This window comes from Phyllostomus hastatus, unplaced genomic scaffold, assembly GCF_019186645.2.
Source record: "Phyllostomus hastatus isolate PE091 unplaced genomic scaffold, TTU_PhHast_1.1 phas_contig_210, whole genome shotgun sequence".
Lineage (NCBI taxonomy): Eukaryota > Metazoa > Chordata > Mammalia > Chiroptera > Phyllostomidae > Phyllostomus > Phyllostomus hastatus.
The window spans coordinates 14,229,179-14,240,482 of NW_025333737.1; the positions used below are offsets into that span (position 1 = coordinate 14,229,179).

The 11,304-nt window shown below is 55.2% G+C and overlaps 1 protein-coding gene across 1 annotated transcript in view; it reads left to right on the top strand.

Moving 5' to 3' along the window:
* Positions 1-10,810, top strand: part of ERN1 (endoplasmic reticulum to nucleus signaling 1) — a 76,234-nt gene extending 65,424 nt beyond the window's left edge. The window contains exons 18-22 of the mRNA XM_045836331.1: positions 2,718-2,865; positions 3,852-3,979; positions 4,967-5,090; positions 5,499-5,566; positions 6,223-10,810. Coding sequence (XP_045692287.1) covers positions 2,718-2,865; positions 3,852-3,979; positions 4,967-5,090; positions 5,499-5,566; positions 6,223-6,453 — 699 coding nt within the window. The 3' untranslated portion in view covers positions 6,454-10,810. The remainder of the gene's footprint in view (positions 1-2,717; positions 2,866-3,851; positions 3,980-4,966; positions 5,091-5,498; positions 5,567-6,222) is intronic.
* The last annotated feature ends 494 nt before the right edge of the window (positions 10,811-11,304 follow it).

Here is an 11,304-nt window from a genome sequence, read left to right on the forward strand (position 1 = left end):
GAAAATTGAAAGACTGTGTCAGTGAGTAGCTCTGCACCTCTGCCTGGATTCACCACTTGGTGATATTCCTCACCAAGCAATTCCTGCTGTTTGTCTGCTGCTGAACCACTCGCATATAAGAGGAAGGCATCCAGTCCTTCACCCTCAAGTACCTCAGCACGTGGCCCCCAAGACAACTAACATTTGATATCTAACATTCAGGCCATGTTCACATGTCCCCAGGCGTCTCTCGTGGAGCCGGTTTTTGTGGGGCAGGTCCAGCGAGGGCCTTGCACTGCATCGGGTGACCTCTGGTCCATGTCTGCCCCCCAGCCTCCTGGTCCGTGGCGGTGGCCCTGTGCGGAGGCGAGCCCTTGTTAGCTCTAAGGAGTTGAGTCCATCAAAGTGGAATGTTTCTGGCGGTAACAGTCACAGTAGCCAGCGCCAGGAGGCACGAGGCGGCCGGTTGTACCACTATTGTGGCATGCTGGGCAGTGACGCCAGCTCGGCTGACCTGGCGCAGGGGACGACCACTTTTCTTTCCACGTGGAGCACGTTTTCCTCTTTGCCCTGAGTGCTGCGTCAGGTGAGGGTGATGTTTGGGCAGAGCGCGCGTGTCCTGTTTCCCAGCAGCCGTCCGCCCCGGGGGGCGCAGCACCCAGCGGCAGGCCTTCCCCGAGTCACTCGACTCGGGAAATTCTTCTGCCTTTATTAGCTGACCTTTTTGTGCAAAGAACTTCGTTTTTTATCCCCTTTCTCTCTGTTTTCTTTTTTTAAAATCACTGTTGATTCATGGATTTTTAAAATAGTGTTACAATCCATCATAGTCCTTTTTCACTTTTCTTTTTTCTTTTGTTTCTCCTTTTGATACTCCACTTGTCCCAGACTGGGCCAGCGGGAGCCCTTCAAGCCCGCCCCACACGTCCTTGACCCAGACCTGGACGGGGTCAGCCAGCCTCAGACAGACCTGATTCCGCAGAGCCCTCTCACCCCGTTCGCTAGGGACCAGCAGCTGGCCAGTTCATGAGAAGTTAGTTACAATGACGAGTAGTAAGAAAACACATCACACTTCAAACATTTTAACTTAAAGCAAGTAATGTGATTCGTTAAGTAATAGAAATCTTTGATGTAGGTCAAGGTCTTTTTCTTCAAAATTGGGTCCAGCTGAATGGAGCTGTCCATTTCCCCTCTTGTGTAAAGCACACTCGTGTGCCACTCCTGCGCCTTCTAGGCCGAGACTCCAGAAGGTGCAAAAATGCCTGAGACATTTCAGACGCTTCTGAGGAGTAGAATCCTGGTTTTTAACTATTTACATCCCAGTCCCGTGGAGTCAAGTCTCCCACCTCTAACTCGCGGGGTTTTGTAGCCGCTCTCTTTTATTGCATCCTGGCAGAGATTCAACTCACCTCAAACTGGGTGGCAGTTGTATTTTAACAGCTTATGGAATCTTTACATTGTAAGAACAAGTGGCAATAGTAAGTTCGGCGAAGAACGTGACTGAGCGTAGAGATGAGCTGGTGGGCGCAGAGGGGCCCGAGCACCTAGGGTGGGAGTCCCCAGCGTGCGTGTCGAGTGTGCAGGGACCTCAGGCAGCCGGGGCTGTGGGAAATGGGGAGCTTCAATGATACCGTTAGTGGGACAAGTGGACGGTGAGAACTGCAGCTGTAATGGACTTGCTCCTCCTGTCCCAAATCTGTGACCCACGTGAGGAAAGTTCTGATGAAACAGAAGAAAGATGGCTGGGGTTGGGAATCAGCACACCTGAGTCGTGTCCTGGTTGTCACTGTCCCACCCCGGGCTTGGCATTGAGCTTTTCTGTTCTGTCTTTATCTGGGGGTGGTGACATTTGCTGCTCCCCTCGTGGGGCTGTTTAGAGGGCAAGTGACAGTCGAGTGTTGTTATAGGAGTGTTTTCTCCAGCGTGGAAGGTGACGAGCTCCTGGCTTTCTCCCACTGGATCCTCACGAGTCTGCTGGAGAATCTAAGTGGCGGAGGCTGCTCGGGAGCCGCCCAGTGTTACTTCCGAGTAGTGTGAGCTAGAAGTCACGCGTGCGCGTTTCCCTGAAGAGAAGCTCCTGCGCAGACAGCGGTGCTGTGGGATGAGTGGGAGCTGTAAGACAACATCAGAGTGTCCTCGCTGGGAACTGGTCACATAATTTCTTTCTGGGGCTATTTCTGACCCAGCAAGTGTTTTGTTCATTTATTAACAAAGTTTTTAAGACCTGTCGTAAACAGGCACTAGTTTAGGCACTGGGGGTACACCAGGGAAGCAAATGCACCAAAACCCCTGTCTCCCAGGAGTTAGCTGCTGGCTGGGTGAGGAATAGCGAACGGCTAGGAGAGAGCTCCCTATTGGCCACACGCTGGTTTTCGTAAACTTTCACATGTTCATGTGCTTAGTCTTCACACCCACCCCACGAGGAGCATCGCATTGTTCTTTCCCTCGTGTTGCATTGGAGGACCCCGAGGCACAGAGTGGCCAAGGGACTCCCAGCGGGCAGGTGGCGGCAGAGCCAGCGTCCCCCGCCGTGGGCTCCAGAGCCCACGTTCTCCAAGGTGAACACCAGCACCCACGCGGCACCTGCAGGGTGCCCGGCACTGCTCCGAGCAACTCCCAGACGCTAGCCTCTTCTACCCCGGCACCTTCAGCGTGGAGGAAGTAGCGGCCACACTCCTCTCTGCTGCCGAGTGGGAGGGGGGCTGCCCAGAAGGCCTCTCACACCCCACGCTTCTTTGCAGACCTACACCGTGGACATCTTCTCTGCGGGCTGTGTCTTTTACTACGTGATCTCTGAGGGCAGCCACCCTTTTGGCAAGTCCCTGCAGCGGCAGGCCAACATCCTCCTGGGCGCCTACAGCCTCGACTGCTTACAGCCCGAGAAGCACGGTGAGCGGGCGGGAGGGGCGGGAGCCACTCCTCAGCTGCCCCCGTGGCCCCGGAGGCTGGGCCGCTGCCTGCTCCGTGTTCCCAGAGATCCTTCTCTCCAGCTGCCCACCTGTGGCTGGGAGGGACTCCTTCTAAAGCCAGGAAGCTCTGAGTTTCCTTTAGGTCACCCAGTTAATTACCTGTGTGACAGGTAAGACTGCCTTTGGGAACCTCTGTTTTCCAGCTGTGACTTGGGAAGGCTAAACGATCTGAGGTCCTTCCTGCGCCGCACTCAGGAAGACGCATAGTCCGTGCTTCGTGAACGGGGCGTCTCCCGTCTGCACCAGTGGTCCGCGGGGGCAGGCGGGGCTGGGACCGGCCAGCTCGGTCCTCGCTGTCCGCGCACGGGTGCCACAAGTCCTTCCTCCTCGCTGCAGGGTTCTCTGTGTTATAATTGGCCTGTGGCATTCCAGTTTAAAATTTTTTTTTAACTTTATATAATTAAAACTAACTTACCATTTTGTGTATGGATTAACTTTCCTTGTTCCCCATAGAAAGATTAGCTTAAGGTCTGTAATCCCATTACACAGTGATGAATGATTGCTGTTGCACCTTTGCATACATTATTCTGGACATGTATGCATCTTCTTATTTTAAGTGGGGTTAAATGGTACCTCCTGTTTTGCAATATGCTCGTTCTTTAACTTCACCTTGAACATCTCTGTGCCGGTCCGCTCAGCCAGGGCGTCATTGTAATGGCCCACAGTTCAGGATGCGGCTGCCACCTGCGCCTCTGATAGTGGGTATTTCAGGCCTTTTCACACACCGTGTGGTGAGGACTCTCCTTTTAGCCAGAGGTTGTGGGCAAGCTCCTAATTATGTTACTGGGATGGGTTCCTGTCAGTGGCATCTCGACTTCAAGGCCGCGCAGACGGTTACAGTCAGGGCAGGTCATCTGGCGTCGGGCCAGTGATGACGCGCGGCACGTTTGTTGTCCTCCGCTGCAGAAGATGTCATTGCCCGGGAGTTAATAGAGAAGATGATCGCGATGGATCCTCAGAAGCGCCCGTCGGCCAAGCACGTGCTGAAACACCCGTTCTTCTGGAGCCTGGAGAAGCAGCTCCAGTTCTTCCAGGTGGAGATGCTTGTTTCTCTGTCTGCACTCTCCACTTAATGTTCTCCAGGTTCTGGAAAGATAGCAAGGACAAAGAATAAAACAAACAGCCCATGATCCCATAGCTGAGAGGTAACCAGGCCTGATGTTTTAATACGTTTTCCTCATAAAATACAAGTGTCATTAGGGTCAAACTGTAGATACAGTTTTGTATCTTGCTTTTTTTTTTTTTACCGTATATCATAATTGTTTTTCCATGTTAAAGTTCTAAAATTTTAATGCCCATTAGATTATATCATATGGGCATGCCACAATTTTCAACCTTTTTATTATCAGAACTTTCAAATGCACTGAAGAGTAGGGGGAATGTGACGATGGGCTCCCAGTTGGCCGCCAGCCAGTTTCAACGGTCACTAACTCTCCCTCTGCCCTCCTTTCACCCCTCCCCGCCCCAGACTATTCTGAAGCAAATCTCAGGTGTCATCATTTCATTCAAGTTTCATAAATTTAAACATTTCCTTACCTCGGATTTTTTTTCTATCATCTTGTACTCAGTTGTCGCCCAGATCTTAAGATAGCCTCTTGAGAGGGTAAGTGATAGGCTCAGTGAATGTGAACTCCTCTGGCGGCTGGCTCTTTTAAGGCCTCTTTTAAGGTTTTGCCAGCTGGCCCTGGGGAAAGGTGGTATGTGCCCCAGTCTTCCTGGTGTGAAAGCAGGTGAGGTGCTCCGGGTCTGTGGCCAGGCCTGCGTCCGTGTCCTCTCCCTGCCGTGGGCACGGTCTGTGTGGGCCTCTCCCCAGTGAGCCACAGACACGGCCGCTCCCAGGGGAAGGGTGAACAGCACTGGGTGGGGGAGGGGGGGCAGGAATCGCGCTGCCCAGCTCTGAGGCGGCTTCAGCCCGGGCTTGAGACGCATGGAGCAGTGGCCGCTCTGCCTGGAGCCGGCCCGCCGGCGCTCAGCCTCTCTCTGCACCCCCGTCACCCGCGGCCCTTGTTCCCCGCCCCCAGGACGTGAGTGACCGGATAGAAAAGGAGTCCCTGGACGGCCCGATCGTGAAGCAGCTGGAGAGAGGCGGGAAAGCTGTGGTGAAGATGGACTGGCGGGAGAACATCACCGTCCCCCTGCAGACAGGTGACTACCGGAAGCCCCTGGGGGGGGCGGGGCGGTAAACCCTGGCACAAATGTCTCAAAAGCTGCAGCCGTTTCCAAGAAGCACGTGTGTAAATGGCGGCCCCAGGCCGTTTGGGCTCCAGGTGAGGCTTTCCCCGGGTGTGGTCTGTGGTCTGGGTACCAGGCAGAGCGCGACACCGTGTGCGCTTTATTTCTGCCTCGGACAGAGGTGGGGCGGGGGTGGTGCCCGCGTGCTCACGGCGGTCACTCCTGGCCGGGCTGCAGCCCGGAGCTGGGGCGCTCCCTTCCCCGAGGAACGTGGAGTCCGGTTGCTGCAGTGCGACCTCCCAGCCCCCAGGAGCCCCAGGGGTCACTTTCTTACAAAACGTGTTGCATTGCATTTCTTGTTTTGGGGTTTTTTTTTCCTAGATCTGCGTAAATTCAGAAGCTATAAAGGCGGCTCCGTCAGAGACCTCCTCCGAGCCATGAGAAATAAGGTGAGGGCTGCGACCTGCAGCGCGGAGGTCCTCCTCCTCTTCCCCGTGCTCCGCACATCTCCCATCCGTTCTGGGACTCGGACCTCACACGGGCGGGGCGGGGCGGCCGCAGCCAGACCTGACAGACTGGAGACCTTCTTCCCTCACTCGGGTTTTGTCCTCAGGGGCGTGGAGGTGAGCAGCTCCTTGGGGAGCAGGCTCTCGGATGCCATCTAACCCGCTTTAACAGGACCCTCCGGGCCCCTTCCCACACGAGGCCTGGTTGCCACTGGTTCTCTGGAGGGATCTGGGGTGCTCTTGGCCTGAGCTGTCCCTGAGCAGCCTTCAGATAAGGCCTTGGACCAGACGAGGCCCCCAAACCCATTGGGACAGACAGTTCAGCTCCAGGTGGCTTTACTCCACTCAAGGCTTCCAGGAGCCTCGCTAGGTGCCAACGCCTCTGGAGGCCTGACCGGCCCCTGCTCACGGGGCCTTGCCCGGCTCCCGAGTGAGGGGAGGCCGGCAAGGAGAGCGGGATGGATTGTGGGCCGCTTAGACTTTTTCCCTTTTCTTTACAGAGAACCAACTAACGTTCTGTCTTCCTTGAGTAAAGGGTCTCTTGGCAGCATTTTGCGGGCGCCTGACTGACAGCCTGTGTCTGTGTCGCCCGTTTGCAGAAGCACCACTACCGGGAGCTCCCCGCGGAGGTGCGGGAGACGCTGGGCTCCCTGCCCGACGACTTCGTGCGCTACTTCACCTCGCGCTTCCCCCACCTGCTCTCCCACACCTACCGCGCCATGGAGCTGTGCGGCCAGGAGAGGCTCTTCCAGCCCTACTACTTCCACCCGCCCCCGCCCCCGCCCCCGCCCCCGGAGCCTCAGCCCCCCAGGACTCCAGACGCCCTCTGAGCCGGGCGGCCCCTGCTCTGGGGGCCCCGCGGTGACTGAGGGCCTGACCCCACTCAGCAGGGAGACCAATGCCTCCCAAGCCCAGTGCCTTGAGCTGCCTGCTCTGCAGCCAGCAGAGGAGGGTGCTGACCCCAGGAAGGTGGAGAGGCGGCCCCCCCAACCTGCAGGAAGCTGGGGAGAGGGCGGCTGCGAAAGCTTTCCCATCAGGGCCTGTCCCAGAGGCGGCAGCAGGAGCGCCCTCCACCGCCTCCTGGACAAACTTGCTTCAGACTTCGTTTCTTTCTAAACTTCCGGTGTGATGTCAGCCTGTGGGCCTTTAAGGAAGAGAGAGGAAGAAACCCCAAGCTCTGCCTGCGTGCTGTGACCTGGAACATCTCTGTCCTCGACCAGCGCTCTGGGGCCCCCCCACCAGTGCAGCCTCTGCTGGAAACAGGGCTCGAGGGGTGAGCGGCACCACAGAGGAGGAGGAGGAGGACGCGCAGGGGCGTCATCCCTGGGGACTGGAGATCACTGATCGCCGCGGACACAAGGGCGCCCAGATAGCCCGGGTCACACTCTAACCGGTGTTTCCTCGGGGGTGGTGTTGGGACGGCCAGCACCGCACGCTGGGAGGCGAGGCCGTGTCCGCAGGTCTCGGGAGTGAGGAAGAGGCTCTGTTCTGAGGCAGCTGCAGCCCGGTGTGCCAGTGGCCTGACGGCGGCTTTTCGGTAGCTTTGTGCCTGGACCATTTAGGGAGTTCAAGGGCATTTGGGGGCAAGAAGTGATAATTCCCAGGCCATCAAGGAACCCGGGCAGAGATGGGCCTTCGGACCGGAGCGGCGCATGGGCCTCACGGGTCGCCTGGCCACCCTGGGAGAGCCCGGGGCCAGAGGGCAGGTGGCGATGCTTCTCTGTCCCTGGAGCCGGCAGGATAGGCCAAGGGGGTAGGAGCCACGGCCAGGGTCTCCACGCACTTCGTGGGCGGGATTTTATGTTTTTCTTGGCAGATTTTAATAACTTTATATTTTGATCATACTGTAGAATGCTACATTAGCACAAGCAAACAGAACTGAACTTGAGGCTTACTCATGAAGAAAAAATGCAATACATCTATTGTGTGAGGTACCCGAAGCCCCCGTCCCCCCACCAGAAAGAGTGTTCGTTCGTAGTCAGGGCATTCTCTAATGCTGATGAGGAGTAAAGTGTCATAGCAACTCTAGACACATGCATTAAACAGCTTCAAAGCAATAGTCCCTAAATTATGTCAATACCATGTTATTTTTTTTCCTCCTAAATTTAATATAATTTTTAATTTTAGTTTAGTCAGGAATTCTTATCTTTTCTCTGCCGAGAGCCGTCGAGGTTGTGTGCAGTCGGGGCACCACGTCAGGGGACGTGTTCTGTGTGCGTTCTCCAGCCGGGCACGCGGTCCGCCGCGGTCCGGGCCTGGGGAGCTCGGTGTTGCCGCCAGGTTTGGCTGGCCGCAGGGGAGTCGCTGTTTCTCGTTGTGAGGTGTCTGCTGGGGGTGCACGTGTGTGGAGGCCACTCCTCGAAGGCTCTCATTCTGCCTTTGTGGAATTCAGTTCCCTTCCTCTCATAACGTCTGAAGTCACTGTTTCTCTTAACTTAATAGTATCCCATGTCCTTCAGCCTCCTTGGCTACCTCACTGAGACCCGGGAACCCCGGCATCCTCGGGGGGCCTCAGGGTGCCCTGTGCCACACCATCCCTTTTTCAGGGAAAGCCAGATGGGTTTTGTCTCCCCCCTGTGATTGGCCTGTGTCAGCTCCACGCTGCAGGCCACTTTGCCACCGGGCCTGAGTGGGGACAGCTCGAGTGACGGGGCAGGAAGGTGGCCGTGAGGGACTTCGTGGGACGGTCAGCTTTCCGTGCTGGAAGGGCTTCTGCTGCTGCATCGCTGCCTCCTTCATAGAGCAGCCAGGTCGTTGCGAGCTGCCCAGTACTTGTCATCCCTCTGTTTTGGTCCGACTTGCCAGCAGGAAAACTATTTTAAAAAATGCATTTTCTGCTCACCGTGTCCGTTTCTAACCACCCAACTTTCTCAAACTCACGTATTCAATGTGTTGTACCTGAGCACTTCCCACGTGGGCCAGGCGGATACTGAGGCCTAGGGGCCCAGAGGCGGACAAGACAGGCAAACCCCTGCTGCCGGAAGAGCCTGCAGGGAGAGGCAACAAGGAGCAAGTGCCAGTTCCGTCCGGAAGTCCCGGGCTGGGGAGTGGCAGGCGTCCGGGGCGTGCACCTCTTCAGTCGTAAAGCTGCCCGAGTCCCAGGACCCACCAGGGCGAGTCAGGTCGCCTCTGTCCACCTTTTCTCCATCACCGTGAAGACCCAGTCACTCAGCAGTCCTTCAGGGGGTCTGAAGAGGTCTCTCAGGGACTCTTGTCTTGGAAACACCTTGGGCACCCTCTGGGATGTCCTGTTCCGGTCTCCAGAATCAGGTTTCCTGTTGTGCAGCTGAGCTATTTGACCTTTAATATGCTTCCCAGAAGGCTGTTGAACTTTTCAGAAGTACACATTCTTTATTTTCGTGACCAAGTTTGGTCGCATCTGTTAGGAACCCCAAGGGCACTATAATTCATTCAGGCCTTGTGTTGGACCTTGCATTGAATCAGTCTTTGGCACACCTGCCAGAATTTCTCGTGTTGCTTCTTGAGTCTTTTCAACTTCTACAAAGACCTCCACACATCACCAGGTGTCAGAGCATCAGCGCTTTTGGGGATCGACTGGTGGTACGTGACCAACCACTGACCCGTCTAGTGTCCGAGGCAGAAACCCCGGGTGCAGACGTGCCCTCCCCGCCCCTGATCTCTGCCATCGTCGTCCCAGGCTCCTCCTGGTGGGATGCCACCTTGACCCGTTGCGTGCGTCATGTCGGAAGATCCACAGGTGTAGTGGGTCCAGCAAAGTGTTTTCTTCCCACCCAGAAAGGTTCTTATCAGCATTAACGCCAATCCTTTCAGTAAGGTTATGTGTGGATGTGACTCATTTATCTCTGCAATTTTCCCACTGCAGTCAAGATGCGTTGGCTCCTGATCTGTCCTCTCACAGGTGTGGGGGGCTTTGGGGTGGCCGGGCTTTCTCCGCCTGGCCACTCTCTTCTCAGAAGTCGGACTCTGGCCTGCTTTGGGTTTCCCACGCCTGTTCCCCTCCCCCAGCTCTGTCCACGGGGCCGCGGCCTTGACCGAGGTCCTCGCAGAAGGTGGGCCGGTCCCGCCACTGCCGGTGCCGGGGAGAGCTGGAAGAGAAAGCCTGGCACCCCTCTAAAGAGCCCCTTTAAATTCGCTTTCTCTCTGCTCATTTAGTTTCTGAAATCCCTTTTCTTCCTACCTCTCAGCGTTTCTCTTGCCGGGCCACTCCGTCACCGCCCTGGAGTTGTCGTGTGGAGGAGTGTGACCTCGAGTGGGCCCTCCCTGGAAGGAAGGCACTGGGGGTCCCGTACAGATGAGCCAAATTTCTGCCTCCCAGGGTCGGACCATTATCTCTTAAACCAAAGTGTCTACTCCTCTGTCCTTTCTTTATGAAACAGTGACTTCCCACGAGTGACTCTGGTTCTGACTTTTGTAGCAGCATTGAAATCTTTTCTGTATTCATTGGAAACCCACAAAGAACCATCTGCAGGGAGCCCCCACTGGAGTGGCCTTAACTGACAGTTCCGGCCAGAGCCCCCCCCAACCCCGTGCTCTTCGTGTGTCTGGTGGGTGCAGTGTTCCTTTCCAAGTGTCCCAAAAGCTGTGACGGGTGTCCCCCCTTACCTAGCATTACCAGTCAACTCTGCAGCATTTTCAGATGCAAACCTTATGTAGTGTTCTTTTTGCAATGCCCTATTTATTTAACCTATTTATATTTATTTAATTTTTACTCTGAAGTATATGCAGTTACAATTGCACTTGCTTTGAAGCACAGAAGATTTGTTCTGGACAACACCCCTGACCATTGTTAAACTGGAAAAGGAAAAGTTATACTGTGCCCTTCCACAGGGCGGACTCCTTACGGTAGTTTTGTTAGTAAAGGGTGAATAATTTGGTCGTGGTAAAAATGTTAATTTTTAAGTGATTTTTTTAAAAAAGATTTCTGTGCCATTGTGTCTGTTGCGTGTCTGGTTCATTGTTAAATGTGTTCGTTGTATGACACAACCCTCTTTGTGGAGCCCAGAATCCTCCTTTTTAGCTTTATATTTTATAAACTGCCAGATTGTACAATTTTTATGTGTATTTTTAAAGCTTGATGATGTGAGGGTAATTATATAAGTTAAATGGCCTATTTTTGTACCTCCTGTACAGTTTTATAATTCTGCTGATTGATGATGGCGTCTTATGTTGAGCCAACCACAAATAAAGGTAGTTTTAGATTTGGAAGCCCGTTTCATCTCCTTCCAGACTCGACCCCCACTCTCAGACCAGGGCGTCGTTCCCGGCTGTGTTCTTGGGTGGGGGGCGGGGCGCGGCAGGAAGGGAACAAACAGTTGCCAGCTGGGGTCCGTGGCAGGGAACTGGCCGGAACGTCCATCCTCCATGGCCGCTGTCTGTGGGGAAAGGTCCTTGGAAACGTGGCGGGAAATCCCCCAGCGTCTTGATTTGGGCTGAATTCCAAGAAGGCGGCCCAGTTGGGACAGGTTGACCTCATAGGGAGAGCGAGGCTCCAGCAGAGCCTGGGGCACGTGCACAGTGAACAGGGTGCTGGGCCAAGAAGTCCAGGAGGAGAGAAGCTCACTGAGGTCACGCGGCCGTCGAGGTGCTGGGACAGCCACCTCCTGAGCGTGTCAGAAGCACGGTACGTCCTCACGCCAAGGAATGAGCTCAGTGGCCAGTCGGGCCAGATTTTAGGGTCCTGCCATCACGCTTTCTCCTCC